Source organism: Phoca vitulina, unplaced genomic scaffold, assembly GCF_004348235.1.
Source record: "Phoca vitulina isolate PV1807 unplaced genomic scaffold, GSC_HSeal_1.0 scaffold57, whole genome shotgun sequence".
Classification (NCBI taxonomy): Eukaryota; Metazoa; Chordata; class Mammalia; order Carnivora; family Phocidae; genus Phoca; species Phoca vitulina.
The window spans coordinates 10,459,890-10,476,910 of NW_022589760.1; the positions used below are offsets into that span (position 1 = coordinate 10,459,890).

General features: G+C 36.3%; 1 protein-coding gene and 1 pseudogene across 1 annotated transcript; one reads left to right on the forward strand and one right to left on the reverse strand.

Moving 5' to 3' along the window:
• The first annotated feature begins 1,804 nt into the window (after positions 1 to 1,804).
• On the forward strand, positions 1,805 to 8,036 carry LOC116623161 (annotated as a pseudogene).
• Positions 8,037 to 14,420: 6,384 nt separating this feature from the next.
• LOC116623124 (actin-related protein 2/3 complex subunit 2-like) lies at positions 14,421 to 16,069 on the reverse strand. The gene is given in 2 exon segments (XM_032390028.1): positions 14,421 to 15,169; positions 15,931 to 16,069. Coding segments are annotated over 2 exon segments (888 nt in total).
• Positions 16,070 to 17,021: the final 952 nt, after the last annotated feature.

Here is a 17,021-nt window from a genome sequence, read left to right on the forward strand (position 1 = left end):
TACTCACTGGGATTGAGAAAAGAATAGACTTTAAAACAAATACTTAACAAGAGACAAAGAAGGCCACTGTATACTAATAAAAGGAGACAATCCAACAAGAAGTTATAACAATTGTAAATATTTATGTAACCAATCTGGGAACACCCAAATATATAAAACAATAACAAACATAAAGGAACTAATGGATGATAACACAATAGTAGTAGGGGACTTTAACACCCCACTTACATCAATCACAGATTATCTAAACAGAAAATAAACAACAAAACAATGGCTTTGAATGACTCACTGGACCAGATGGTCTTAACAGATACATTCAGAACATTCCATCCTAAAACAGCAGAATACACATTCTTTTGAGTGCACATGGAATAATCTCCTGAATAGATCACATAGGAGGTCACGAAACAGGCCTCAACAAATATAAAAAGATTGAATTCATACCATGTACCTCTTCTGACCACCATGCTTTGAAACTTGAAGTCAACCACAAGAAAAAAAAAATCTGGAAAGACCACAAATACATGGAGACTAAACAACAGGCTACTAAACAATGAATGGCTCAACTAGGAAATCAAAGAAGAAATTAAAAAAAAAAAAAAAAAACATGGAAACAAATGTAAATGAAAACACAATGGTCCAAAAGCTTTGGGGTGCAGCAAAAATGGTCCTAAGAGGGAAGTATAGCAATAAAGACCTACCTCAAGAGGCAAGAAAAATTTCAAATACACAAACTAAACTTATACATAAAGGAACAAGAAAACGAACAACAAATGAAGCCTAAAGCCAGCAGAAGGAAGGAAATAATAAAGATTTGAGCAGAAATAAATTATATAGAAACTAAAAAACAATAGAACAGATTAATGAAACCAGGAGCTGGTTCTTTGAAAAAAATCAATAAAATTGATAAACCTCTAGCCAGACTTATCAAAAAGAAAAGGTGAAGGACCCAAACAAATAAAATCAAAAATAAGAGGAGAAATAACAACCAAAACCTCAAAAATACAAATAATTTTAAGAGGATATTATGGGCCCTCTCTCTTAGGTTGGGGTTACATGGTGGTGATTGCAAAGTGAGCTTCAGAGAGGCTGCTACAGGCAGAACAGCCAGAGACCTGTGGGCTGTCTGCAAGCCCTGCACTCCCTCAATGAGCTGGAGAAATCCTGTTGTATCAGAGTAAGATGGACGGTAGCTTTGATTGTGATTGTTGTGATTGTGTTGAGCTGGAGCCACCTGATCACTAACAGAAGACATCTTGTGTTAACCATCAGCCACCAGGGCTTTCTGTTGAAATATATAACAACAAAGGAAGAAAAGATGAAAACAGAAATAGTGCTTACAGAACTTTATACTGATGCTGCTCAGGACAAGTCCAACACTAAATGTATCAGCACTGTGAGGAGAATGTTCATTGAAGACTGTTATGTGCATATTTATTCACATTTTTGTGGAATGTTAAATCATTTAGCACAGTAAATCTGAATGCATAACATGCCATTTCATTCCATTTAAATTTCTTGAGTGTTTTCTTTAAATGTCTGCAGAGTTGCTGTCCCATTCTCGATCTATGAGTACAGCAATCTTTTTAACTCTCAATATGAAGAGAGCTTTGTGAGCTTTAAATCTAAGGGGAACACAACGGGCCTGGTGGCATATGCAATGAACACCAAGAAATCATCACGTTGTGGAGGCAAAATTATTTTTCTTTTACTTTTTTGAAAGATCTTTCCTTTTCATGTCAGTTTTATTGCTTGTTTACACAAGCTCAGTTCAAAAGGAAAAGGCAATAGTAAAGTTTCCAAAATGGCAGATAAATCTGAAAGTCTCATAAACATTCATGGTTTTGATCTGGGCTCTGGGTATATGGACTTAAAACCACTGTATTGTGGAGGCAATGGTTTGGTTTTTTTGTGCTGTCGACAATTACTTTGACAAAGGAGTAGCCATCAAGCCTTCCAGGACAAACAGAAACTAAAAGAATGTGATCACCAAACTAAACCTACAGGAAATATTGAAAGGGGTCCTCTAAGCAAAGAGAGAGCCTAAAAGTAACATAGACCAGAAAGGAATAGAGACAACATATAGTAACAGTCACCTTACAGGCAATACAATGGCACTACAGTCTTATCTTTCAGTAGTTATCATACTTAAAGGGTCTATCCAACAAGAAGCCCTAACAATTATAAATATTTATTCCCCTAACATGGGAGCAGCCAATTACATAACCCAATTAATAACAAAGTTAAAGAAACTCACTGGTAATGATAACAATAGTAGGGAATTTTAACACCCACTCTCACTGAAATGGACAAATACTCTAAGCAAAAGATCAACAAGGAAATAAGGGCTTTAAATGACACACTGGACCAGATGGACTTCACAGATATATTCAGAACATTCCATCCCAAAGCAACCAAATACACATTCTTCTCTAGTATACATGGAACATTCTCCAGAAGAGATCACATCCTAGGTCACAAATCAGATCTTAACCAGTACCAAAAGATTGGGATCATTTCCTGCATATTTTTGGACCACAATGCTTTGAAACTGGAACTCAATCACAAGAGGAAATTTGGAAAGAACTCAAATACATGGAGGCTAAAAGGCATCCTACAGAAGAATGAATGGGTCAACGAGAATATTAAAGAAGAATTTAAAAAATTCATGGAAAAAAATGAAAATGAAAACACCACTGTTGAAAATCCTTGGGATGCAGCAAAGGCGGTCCTAAAAAGAAAGTATATAGCAATACAAGCCTTTCTCAAGAAACAAGAAAGTTCTCAAATACATAACCTAACCCTACACCTAAAGGAGCTGGAGAAAGAACAGCAAATAAAGCCTAAACGCAGCAGGAAAAGAGAAATAATAAAGAACAGAGCAGAAATCAATGAACTAGAAACCAAAAGAACAGTAGAACAGATCAATGAAACGAGGAGCTAGTTCTTGGAAAGAATTAGTAAGATTGATAAACCCTTGGCCAGACTTATCAAAAAGAAAAGAGAAAGGACCCAAATAAATAAAATCATGAATGAAAGAGGAGAGATCACAACCAACCTGAAGAAATACAAACAATTATAAGGACATATTATGAACAACTATATGCCAACAAATTAGACGATCTGGAAGAAATGGATGCATTCCTAGAGATGTATAAACTACCAAAACTGAATCAGGAAGAAATAGAAAATCTGAACAGGTCCATAAACAGCAAGGAAATTGAAGCAATAATCAAACATCTCCCAAGAAACAAGAGCCCAGGGCCAGATGGCTTCCCAGGGGAATTCTACCAAATATTTAAAGAAGAATTAATACCTATTCTTCTGAAACTGTCCCAAAAAATAGAAATGGAAGGAAAACTTCCAAACTCATTTTATGAGGCCACCATTACCTTGATCCCCAAACCAGGCAAAGACCCAATCAAAAAGAATTACAGACCAATATCCATGATGAACATGGATGCAAAAATTCTTACCAAAATACTAGCCAATAGGATCCAACAGTACATTAAAAGGATTATTCACCACGACCAGTGAGAGTTATTCCTGGCCTGCAAGGTGGTTCAACATTTGCAAATGAATCAACACGTTACATCACATTAATAAAAGAAAGGACAAGAACCATATGATCCTCTCAATAGATGCAGAAAAAGCATTTGACAAAGTACAGCATTCTTTCTTGATTAAAACTCTTCACAGGGTAGGGATAGAGGGTACATACCTCAATATCATAAAAGCCATCTATGTAAAACCCACAGCGAATATCATTCTCAATGGGGAAAAACTGAGAGCTTTTCCCCTAAGGTCAGGAACATGGCACAGATGTCTACTATCACCACTGCTGTTTAACATAGTACTAGAACTCCTAGCCTCAGCAATCAGACAACAAAAAGAAATAAAAGGCATCCAAATTGGCAAAGAAGAAGTCAAACTCTCACTCTTTGCAGATGATATCATACTTTATGTGGAAAACCCAAAAGACTCCACCCCAAAACTGCTAGAACTCATACAGGAACTCAGTAAAGTGGCAGGATATAAAATCAGTGCTCAGAAGTCAGTTGCATTTCTATACACCAACAACGAGAGAGAAGAAAGAGAAATTAAGGAGTTGATCCCATTTACAATTGCACCCAAAACTATAAGATACCTGGGAATAAATCTAACCAAAGAGGCAAAGAACCTGTACTCTGAAAACTATAGAACTATCATGAAAGAAATTAAGGAAGACACAAAGAAATGGAAAAACGTTCCATGCTAATGGATTGGAAGTACAAATATTGTTAAAATATCTATGCTACCTAGAGCAATCTACACATTTAATGCAATCCCTATCAAAATACCATCAACTTTTTTCATAGAAATGGAACAAATAATGCTAAAATTTGTATGGAACCAGAAAAGACCCAGAATAGCCACAGCAATGTTGAAAAAGAAAAGCAAAGCTGGTGGTGTCACAATTCCAGACTTCAAGCTCTATTACAAAGCTGTAATCATCAAGACAGTATGGTACTGGCACAAAAACAGACACATAGAACAATGGAACAGAATAGAGAAACCAGAAATGGACCCTCAACTCTATGGTCAACTAATCTTTGATAGAGCACAAAAGATTATCCAATGGAAAAAAAGACAGTCTTTTCAACAAATGGTGTTGGGAAAATTGGACAGCCACATGCAGAAGAATGAAACTGGACCATTTCCTTACACCATGCACAAAAATATGCTCAAAATGGATGAAAGATCTAAATGTGAGACAGGAATCCATCAAAGTCCTTGAGGAGAACACAGGCAGCAACCGCTTCGACCTCAGCCACAGCAACTTCTTCCTAGATACTTTGCCAAAGTCAAGGGAAGCAAGGGTAAAAGTGAACTATTGGGATTTCATCAAGATAAAAAATTTTTGCACAGCAAAGGAAACAGTCAACAAAACCAAAAGACAACTGACAGAATGGGGGAAGATATTTGCAAAGGACATATTAGATAAAGGGCTAGTATCCAAAATCTATAAAGAACTTATCAATCTCAACACCCAAGGAACAAATAATCCAATCAAGAAATGGGCAGATGACATGAACAGACATTTCTGCAAAGAAGACATCCAAATGGCCGAGAGACACATGAAAATGTGCTCAACATCTTTAGGCATCAGAAAAATACAAATCAAAACCACAATGAGATACCACCTCACACCAGTCAGAATGGCTAAAATTAACATGTCAGGAAAGAACAGATGTTGACGAGGATGTGAAGAAAGGGGAACATTCCCACACTTTTGGTGGGAATGCAAACTGGTGCAGCCACTCTGGAAAACAGTATGGAAGTTCCTCAAAAAGTTGAAAATAGAGCTACCCTACGACCCAGCAATTGCACTACTGGGTATTTACCCCAAAGATACAAATGTAGGTATCTGAAGGGGCACATGTACACCAATGTTTATAGCAGCAATGTCCACAATAGCTACAATATGGAAAGAGCCCAGATGCCCATCGACAGATGAATGGATAAAGAAGATGTGGTATATATACACAATGGAATATTATGCAGCCATCAAAAAATTGAAATCTTCCCATTTGCAATGATGTGGATGGAACTAGTGGGTATTATGCTAAGCAAAAGAAGTCAATCAGAGAAAGACAATTATCATCTGATCTCACTGATATGTGGAATTTGAGAAACAAGGCAGAGGATCATAGGGGAAGAGAGGAAAAAATGAAACAAGATGAAATCACAGAGGGAGACAATCCGTAAGAGACTCTTAATCCCAGGAAACAAACTGAGGGTTGCTGGAGTGGATTGGGGGGGAGGGATGGGTTGGCTGGGTAATGGACACTGAGGAGAGTGTGTGCTATGGTGAGCACTGTGAATTGTGTAAGACTGATGAATCACAGGCCTGTACCCCTGAAACAAAGAATACATTATATGTTAAAATAAAAAAAGAAAAAAAAAAAGAAAATTGTTCTACTGATCCCCAGAGTGCCTAACATGCTCTATGTGAAATCAAAATTATTAGAAGACTTAACCATAATATTATGTGTTTGAAATTCTTGGTCCCAGTGGAAGCCAGTTAACAGATGATGCAGGTTTTCTTACCGAACTGAATAGTGTTTACATTGTTCAGGAGTATATTGAAACAGATTTGTCTAATGTGCTGGAGCAGGGCCCTTTACTGGAAGAGCATGCCAGGCTTTTCATGTATTAGCTGTTATGTGGTCTCAATTATATTCACTCTGCAAATGTACAGCACAGAGATCTCAAACCAGCTAAACTTATTGTTTATAGTAAAGACTTGGTACTGAAGATAGGTGACGTTGGTCTTGAATGGACCATGGATATCTATTATTCCTATAAGGGTTATCTTTCTGAAGGACTGATTACCCAAAAGCACAGGTCTCCAAATCTATTACTTTCTCCTAATAATTGTATTAAAGCCATCAGTTTGTGGGCTGCAGACTCCATCGTTGCTGAAATGCTGACTGGTAAAACCCTCTTTGCAGGTGAACATGAACAGATGCAGCTGATTTTAGAATCCATTCCTGTTGTATGTGAGGTAGATAGATAATCAGGAGACTCTCAGTGTAATTCTAGTTCACATTAGAAATGATGTGACTAAGCCACACAAACCTTTAACTCAGCTGCTTCCAGGAATTAGTCAAGAAACACTGGATTTCCTGGAACAAATTTTGACATTTAGCCCCATAGATCAGTTGACAGAGGAAGCACTTTCTCATCCTTACATGAGCATATTTTCTTTTCCAATGGATGAGCCAATTTCAAGTCATCCTTTTCATATTGAAGATGAAGTCAATGATATTTTGCTTATGCATGAAACTCATGGTCATATTTATAACTGGGAAAGGTACCATGATTGTCAATTTTCAGAATATGATTGGCCTATACATAACAGCTTAGATATTGATGAAGTTCAGCTTGACCCAAGAGCTCTGCCTGATGTCACTGATGAAGAAGTACAAGTCAATCCTCAAAAATATTTGGAGGGAGATCATGAAAAGTATTTGACGGATCCTGCTTTTGATACCAATTACTCTACTGAGCCTTGTTGGCAGTACCCAGATCATCGTGAAAACAAATATTGTGATCTGGAGTGTAGCCATATTTGTAACCACAAAACAAGGTCATTATCATATTTAGATAACTTAGTTTTCAGAGAGACTGAAATTAACCATTATTATGAACCCAAACTTATTAGGTATTTTTCCAATTGGAAATAACAAAGCAAAGAAAAATCTGATAAGTAAATCAAGTCAAAATGTGAAATGAATGGATTGGTTAGAGCCAAGATAGCTGCCGAGGAAGCATCACAGCAAATGGCTGAAAAAGAAAGGGAGAAAGAATCAGGGATTTGACTTTGATTCTTTTATTGTAGGAACTATTCAACTTAATTCACAACATGACCCCACTGATGTTGTTAATAAATTAAAAGACCTGAATAGCTCAGTGTCCCAACTAGAATTGAAAAGTTTGATATCAAAGTCAGAAAGCTGAGAAAAACAGGAAAGAGGAATGCCAAATTTATCTCAATTAGAAGTCTTCTACCAATGTTCTCGAGATTTATGGGTGGAGGGGAGGACTGCTTTCTCATAAATCAGTTTTGTTGTGAGATAAGGAAGAATGCACAAATTGAGAAGGAAAATACTTACACTAGTTACATGGAAAAGTTATTTAGCGGGAGAAAAGATGCTGAAATTCTGGAAACTGAGTCACTAAAGGATGAGAAGCTTTGAGGGAGAGGAAATGAGGAAGGATGTCTGAACAACAGTGGGGAGTTCCTCTTTAAAAAGCAGCTTGAATCCATAGGCATCCCACAGTTTCACAGTCCTGTTGGGTCCCCACTTAAGTCAATACAGACCACCTTAACACCTTCTGCTATGAAATCTTCCCTTCAGATTCCTCATGAAACATACATCAGCATTCTGAAACATGTTAACTAAAACACTCAGCAGATAGTACTCTTTGTACTCTTCATGAAATGTGTTCTGTCTTTTTTATTACTATTGGTTAAGTCATTTTTTTATGTGAATCAGATGATGTCATTTAGAAATGATTTTATTAGTGTTTGGTTTTTAAAATCCAGACTTCTTTTCTACATGTGAGATGGTTTTCATTCTAACTGGCATGTCATTTACAAACAAAAATAAAGAATAGAGCAAAATGATGCAATGCAAGAGGAGACAAAACAAATTTACTAGGAAAACATTCTCTTATAGAACAATGATCTGTTTTACAGGAAACAAAAATCTGACTTCAAATGTACATAGTGAAACTGAATATAATTGCATGAAAACGTTTATTTTTTCCTAAAACATTTTTCATTCATGAGTATTTTTAAGTTTTGAATACTGTACATATTTTTCAAAACACATGATAACAGCAGCAACTGAAAATGAATGCTCAGTTTGATAGACATGTGTTAAGCACCTCAAGGTAACAAAAGTAAGTGGCAAAACGTATACCACATATAAAGCTTCACATACACACTTCTATTTAACCAGGGTTATTGTAGTAAACTATCCTTAATAAGACTCATATGCTGTTTATAAATGTTCTGGTATGCATTTTGTAGACTGAAGTGTTACTACATCGCATTTTATTTATCATAGCAAATCAGTGTATTTCCTGTATTTAATTATAAAAGTTACCTTAGTTTTTGAAAATTATTTGCAAGTACACTTTTCCCATTTGACATTATGCCTTGTTGCCTACTTAGCTGAATATATAATGTCAGCTCATCCAAAGGCTGTCCACGTACTTAATTTACTTAAGTATTCATTTTAAGTAAAACTATCACTGTGTATAGGAATTTGTATTTTGGAGGTGACTGATCAATCAATAAAGAAACATTAGGAATTATTTTATTATAAAATGCACCTAGAAGACTTACCTGTGTTTATATTTTTAAAAATATGGTAATATTAGACTTGTGTGCATGAAAGTAAATAAGGTACATTATTGTAGTTTAAAAGTTGTACATGATAAGATACATTTTTAATTTACTGTATGTTTTTTTAATTTTATTTAAAAACAATTAATTAACATACAGTGTATTATTAGTTTCAGAGGTAGAGTTTAGTGATTCTTCAGTTACATATAACAACCAGGGCTCATTCATCAAGTGCCCTCCTTAATACCTATCACCAAGTTACCCCATCCCCCACCCACTTCCATTCTAGCAATCCTCAGTTTGTTTCCTATATTTAAGAGTCTCTTATGGTTTGTCTCCCGCTTTGATTTCATATTATTTTGTTTTTCCCTCTCTTCCCCTCTGTTCATCTGTTTTGTTTCTCAAATTCCACATATGAGTGAAATCACAAGATAATTGTCCTTCTCTGACTGTCTTATTTCACTTAGCATAACACCCTCTAGTTGCAGCCACGTCATTGTGAATGGTAAGAATTCTTTTTTGATGGGTGAGTAATATTCCATTGTATATATAAACCACATCTTCTTTATCCATTCATCTGTCAATGGATGTCTGAACTCTTTCCATATTGTGGCTATTGTGGACATTGCTGCTATGAACATTGGGGTGCAGGTGTCCCTTTGATTCACTATGTTTTTATCCTTTGGATAAATACCTAGTAGTGAAATTGCTGGATCATAGGGTAGCTCTATTTTTAACTTTTTGAGAAACTTCCATACTGTTTTCCAGAGCACCTGTCCCAGTTTGCATTCCCACCAAGAGTGACAAAGGATTCCCCTTTCTCCACATCATTGACGACATCTGTTATTTCCTGACTTGTTAATTTTAGCCATTCTGACTGGTGTGAGGTGGTATCTCATTGTGGTTTTTTATTTTTATTTCCCTGATTCTGAGTGATGTTGACCATTTATTCATGCATCTGTTGGCCATTTTGTGTCTTCTTTGGAGAAAAGTCTGCTCATGTTTTCTGCCCATTTAATGACTGGATTATTTGGTTTTGGAGTGTTGAGTTTGATAAGTTTTTTTTTTTTTTTCATTGTGGTATTTTTATTTTTATCATTGCTTTATTTTTTATTTTTTATTATTATGTTCAGTTAGCCACTGTATAGTACATCATTAGTTTTTGATGTAGTGTTCAATGATTCATACAGTTTGATAAGTTCTTTATAGATCTTGGATACAAGCCATTTATCTGATAAGACATTGGCAAATATCTTCTCCCATTCTGTAGGTTATGTTTTGGTTTGGTTGACTGTTTCCTTTGCTGTGCAAAAGCCTTATATCTTGATGAAGTCCCAATAGTTTCGCTTTTGTTTCCCTTGTCTTTGGAGACATGTGTGACAAGAAGTGGCTGCAGCTGAGGTCACAGAGGTTGCTACCTGTGTTCTCTAGGAAATTGATGGATTCCTTTTTCACATTTAGGTCCTTCATCCATTTTGAGTTTACTTTTGTGTATGGTATAAGAAAATAGCCCAATTTCATTCTTCTACATGTGGCTGTCCAATTTTCCCAACACCATTTGTTGAAGAGACTGTCTTTTTTTCCATTGGATATTCTTTGTGCTCTGTAGAAGATTAGTTGAACATAGAATTGAGGGTCCTTTTCTGGGTTCTCTATTCTGTTCCAATAATCTATGTCTGTTTTTGTGCCAGTACCATGCTGTCTTGATGATCACAGCTTTGTAATAGAGCTTGAAGTATAGAATTGTGATGCCACTACTTCTGGTTTCCTTTTTCAACATTCCTTTGTCTATTCGGGGTCTTTTCTGGTTCCATAGAAATTTTAGGATCATTTATTCCAGCTCTGTGAAAAATTTTGATAGTATTTTGAATAGGGATTGCATTGAACATGCAGATTCTTTTTGGCAGCATAGACATTTTAACAATATTCATTCTTCCAATCCATGATCAGGGAATGTTTTTGCCATTTTCTTGTGTCTTCCTCAATTTCTATCATAAGTGTTCTATTTTCAGACTACAGGTCCTTTACCTCTTTGGTTAGGTTTATTCCTAGGTATTTTCTGGTTTTTGGTGCAATTGTAAACGTGATGGATTCCTTAATTTCTCTTTCTTCTGTTGTACTGTTAGTGTATAGAAATGCAACTGACTTCTGTGCATTGATTTTATATCCTGCAACTTTCCTGAAAGCCTGTATGAGTTCTAGCATTTTATGGGTGGAGTCCTTTGGGATTTCCACAAAGAGTATCACGTCATCTGCGCAGAATGAAAGTTTGACTTCCTCACTGATTTGGATGCCTTTTATTTCTTTTTGTTGTCTGATTGCTGAGGCTAGGACTTCCAATACTGTGCTGACCAACAGTGGTGAGAGTGGACATCCCTGTCGTGTTCCTGACCTTAGGGGAAAAGCTCTTAGTTTTTCCTGATTGAGGATGATATTTGCTGTAGGGTTTTCATATATGTCTTTTATTACATTGAGGTATGTTCCCTCCATCCCTACACTGCAGAGAGTATTAATCAAGAAGGGATCCTATATTTTGTCAAATGCTTTTTCTGCATCAGTTAAGAGAATCATACAATTCTTGTCCTATCTTTTATTATATGGTGTATCACATTCATTGATTTCTAGATGCTGAACCACCCTTGCATCCCAGGAATAAATCCCACTTGGTCCTGGTGAATAATCCTTTTAATGTACTGTTGAATCCTATTGGCTAGTGTCTTCATGAGAATTTTTGCATCCATAGACATCAGGGATATTAGTCTGTAATTCTCCTTTTTGGTGGATTCAAAGTAATGCTGGCTTCATAGAATGAATTTGGAAGTTTCTCTTCCATTTTTATTTTTTGAAAAAAAAAACTTCAGAAGAATAAGTATTAATTCTTCTTTAAATATTTGGTAGGATTCTGCTGGGAAACCATCTAGTCCTGGACTCTTGTCTGTTTTGAGATTTTTGATTACTGATTCAATTTCTTTGCTGGTTATGGGTCTGTTCAGGTTTTCTACTTCTTGCTGTTTCAGTTTTTGGTAGTTTCTTTGTTTCTAGGAATGCATCCATTTCTTCCAGATTGCTTAATTTGGTGGCATATACTTGCTCATATGCTCTTACAATTGTTTATATTTCTTCAGTTTTGGTTGTGATCTCATCCCTTTCATTTACGATTTTATTTATTTGGGTCCTTTCTCTTTTCTTTTTGCTAAATCTGGCTGGGGGTTATTGATCTTATTAATTTTTTCAAAGAACAAGCTCCTAGTTCATTGATCTGTTCTATTGTTCTTTTTATTTATATTTCATTGATTTCTGCTCTAATCTTTATCATTTCTCTTCTCCTGCTGGATTTAGGCTTTATTTACTATTCTTTTTCCAACTCCTTTAGGTGCCTGGTTAGGTTGTGCATTTGAGACTTTTCTTGTTTCTTGAGAAGGGCCTGTTATTGCTATGTACTTCCCTCTTAGGACCACCTTTGCTGCATTCCAAAGATTCTGAGCTGCTGTGTTTTCATTTTGATTTTTTGAAAAAAATATGAATGAATCAATGAATTTTTGTAATTCATCTTTAATTGACCCATTTATTCTTCAGTAGGTTGCTCTTAACCATCATGTATTTGTGTTCCTTCCAAATTTTTTCTTGTGATTGAGTTCACGTTTTAGAGCATTGTGGTCAGAAAATGTGCAGGGAATAATCCCAATCTTTTCCTGTTTGAGATCTGATTTGTGACCCAGTATGTGATCTATTCTGGAGAATGTTCCATGTGCACTCAAGAAGAATGTGTATTCTTTTGCTTTAGGATAAAATGCTCTGAATATATCTGTGAAGTCCATCATGTCCAGTGTGTCATTCAAAGCTTTTGTTTCCTTGTTGATCTTCTGCTTAGATGATCTGCCCATTGCTGTGAGTAGGGTTTTAAAGTCCCCTACTATTACTGTATTATTATCAATGTGTTTCTTTAATTTGGTTATTAATTGACTTATATATTTGGCTGATCCCAAGTTAGGAGCATTAATATTACAATTGTTAGATCTTCTTATTAGATAGACCCTTTTATTATGATATAGTGCCCTTCCTCATCTCTTATTACAGTCATTGGTTTAAAATCTAATTTGTCTGACATAAGGATTGCTACTCCATCTTTCTTTTGATGTCCATTAGCATGATAAATGGTACTCCACCCCCTCACTTTCAACCTGGAGGTGTCTTTGGGTCTAAAATGAGTCTCTTGGAGACAGAGTATGGATGGGTCTTATTTTTTTATACAATCTGATACACTATGTATTTTGATTAGAGCATTTAATCCATTTACATTCAGAGTAGTTATTGAAAGATCTGAATGTAGTGCCATTGTATTACCTGTAGAGTTTCTGTTTCTGTAGATTGTCTCCATTCCTTTCTCAACCTTGTTACGTTTATGCTCTATTTTTGCTCAAAGGTTCCCTTTAATATTTCTTGCAGGGCTGGTTCAGTGATCACAATTCTTTTAGTTTCTATTTTTCCTGGAAACTCTTTATCTCTCTTATTCTGAATGACAGCCTTGCTGGATAAAGTATTCTTGGCTACATATTTTTTCTCATTTAGCACCCTGTATATATCATGCCACTCCTTTATGGCCTACCAGGTCTCTGTGGACAGGTCTGCTGCCAGTCTTTGTGTCTACCTTTGTCAGGTAAGGACCTCTCGTCCTGAGCTCTTTCAGGATTTTCTCTTTATCTCTGAAATTTGCAAGCTTCACTATCATGTGTTAAGATGTTGACCTATTTTTACTGATATTGAGGGGGGTTTTCTGTGCCCCCTAGACTTGAATGCCTGTTTCCTTCCCCAGATTAAGGAAGTTCTCAGCTATTTGTTTATTTGTTCAAATAAAGTTTGAAGTTCTCAGCTTCAGTTTATTTGTTCAAATAAACCTGACCATCTCTCTATTCTTTTCCTCTAGGACCCCTATTATTCTAATATTATTTCAGTTTATGGTATTGCTGATGTCTCGAATCCTCCCTTTGTGATCCAGTAGTTGTTTTTCTCTTTTTCTCAGCTTGCTTATTCTCACTCACTCTCTCTTATGCCCCGTTTATCCTAGCAGTTAAAGCCTCCATTTTTTTTTAAGATAGAAAGATTTTCTTTATTAATGATCCCAACTGTATTTCTTTGATACAGGAGTTTGAACTCAAATATTTAGGAGAAAACAAGTTAAGATTGCATTATCCTGCAAGTCATTATCAGTAACATACTGCAAAGTGTAACAGCTTGGAAAAGAGGGAGGAAGGCAAGGGGAGTTAGGGAGTGAAGGTAAAGAAAAGGAATTAAGTTGATCAAGTGGAATTCTTTTTTTTTCTTTTTCTAATTCTTGAGAATTATGAAGTCCTTGCAAGCAGAGCTTGTTTCTGCAGATTATTTTCCAAACGTGTACAAAATGGAACCAAAACGGAGAATCCCTTAAGTACCTGAAGAGGTGCAACATTAAAAGCTACAATTATCCAGTAGCAAGTGTTCCAGCCTTCAGCTGCCACCCACCTCCTCTTCCTGTTCCTGAGAGTTAGTGGGATGGAAATGTCTTCCTTGTGATTATTTTCATTTCTTTCTTCTTTGCATCTGGACATACACGATACAGTACCTTGAGGAAGTCAGATGATTTTGCCCACATTAGGGTGTGAATATAGGCTTTAGAGCATTTGATGTGGTAGTGCAGATAGTCCCAGAATATGTGGATCAGGTTGATGGTGTTGTCTGGAGCACTGGCATTGGTGTGGCAAGGGAACAGCATGAAGGTAATGTAGCCAATGTTGTCACCCATGGCAGCATTGGTGTCTTTCAGCTCCAGAGGAAGTTCCTTGTGGCTAAAGAGGACCTGTGGGGCTGTGTGACTGGTTCTGCAGCCTTCTTTGAACTCCTGCATGAATACTTTTCCAATGACCACATCATCATCATTCTTAAACACTGTGCTGAAGACTATTGTGACTCTGTCCTTTTTAGATTCAACATACATGGTTTCATCATCCCTATAATGGATAACTGCCCTGTTCTCTCCTTCCTTGACTTCTTCTTGGAACTCAAAATATTTCTCAAAGACAGAAGTAAAACAATTTCGTTTCAACATGGCAGCCTGATGCACAAAGGAACCTTTGGATGCCGGCAGATTTTTAAGGTCATATAGCAAAGAGCCATTGCAACCCGATTCAAGATTTAACAAGAAACTCCCGTACACCCTCTTTAATAACTCATCAGCACCATGCACTTGAAGTTACTTGTAGAATTTCAAAGAAATACTGACCATAATTTTGTTTTGTCTCCATTAAGATTTGACAAGGCAAGAAACAACAAATGTTGGAGAGGTTGTGGAGAAAAGGGAACCCTCTTACACTGTTGGTGGGAATGCAAGTTGGTACAACCACTTTGGGAAACAGTGTGGAGCTGCCTCAAAAAATTAAAAATAGAGCTACCCTATGACCCAGGAATTGCACTCCTGGGTATTTACCCCAAAGACACAGATGTAGTGAAAAGAAGGGCCATATGCACCCCAATATTCATAGCAGCAATATCCGCAATAGCTAAACTGTGGAAAGAGCTGAGATGCCCTTCAACAGATGGATGGATAAAGAAGATGTTGTCCATATATACAATGGAATATGACTCAGCCATCAGAAAGGATGAATACCAACTTTTACATCAACATGGATGGGACTGGAGATTATGCTAAGTGAAATAAGTCAAGCAGAAAAAGTCAATTATCATATGGTTTCACTTATTTGTGGAACATAAGGAATAGCATGGAGGACATTAGGAGAAGGAAGGGAAAAATGAAGGGGGGGGAATCGGAGGGAGAGATGAACATGAGAGACTATGGACTCTGAGAAACAAACTGAGGGTTTTAGATGGGAGGGGGGTGGGGGATGGGTTAGCCTGGTGATGGGTATTAAGGAGGGCACTTACTGCATGGAGCACTGGGTGTTATATGAAAATAATGAATTGTGGATCACTACATCAAAAACTAATGATGTATTATATGGTGACTAAAATAACATAATAAAATAAAATTAAAAAAATATTTGAAATATGATAGAGGATTCCTTCAAAATCTGCAAATGTTACTTCTACTTCTTCTGATTTGTTATTGGCAGCCACATTCTTGAATTTGAGTGTGAGACTCTCCTCAATGATGCAGTTGTTCACCTCTAGCAGGATCATGGTGGTGGTTGCCCCAGGAAGGGGAAGGAGAAACAAGTAGAGCCTCCATTTTTTACTGCATCTCAGCAATAGCCTTTTTGATTTTTTTTTTATTTTGACCTGATTAGATTTTAGTTTTTTCATTTCTCCAGTAAGGGATTCTCTAGTGTCTTCTATGCTTTTTTTCAAGCCCAGCTAGTATCTTTATAATCATCATTTTGAATTCTAGTTCTGACATCTTCTTATTTCCATATTGATTAAATCCCTGGCAGTGAGTACTGCCTCCTGTTCTTTCTTTTGGGGTGAGCATCTCCATCTTGTCATTATGTCCAAAAAAAGAATATCTTACTTCAAACAAGAAGTAAAACAGAACACAACAATAAACTATATCCTGGGTGTATTTTGGTCTGTTTGTTAAAAGAAACTAGATTCCAAAATAAGAAAGAAAGAAAAACTGATTATATATATATAATTGAATACAATGAAAGGAAACCATAAATGAAATATATATATACATATACATATATATAATATAAAAATAACTATAAAAGACTTAAAACAGAATTGATAAAATAAAATAGCTGAAAAGGAAAATAAATAAATAAATAATAAAAAATTAAAAATAAAACTGAAAGACTAAAGAATAATAATAATTTAAAAACCCCACTAATGCTATATAATGTTTTCGCCAGGAACTGACGTTTCGCAGTTCTCTATGATCAGTAAACTTGGTATTAGTTGGATGTTCCTACTGGTCTTCTGGAGGAGGGGCCTGTTGCTCTGATTCTCAGGTGTCTTTGCCTGGGTGGAATTACACCCCCCTTGACAGGGCTGGGCTCAGTGTAAGTCGTTCTAGACTGCACTATGTGGCCCTGTTTTGCTCCCTGAAGGCTTTCAGCACCGATGGGGGGATGAAAATGGTGATGCCCCAATCTGTAGCCCCAGAGCTAAATGTTCATGCCCCCCACTCTTC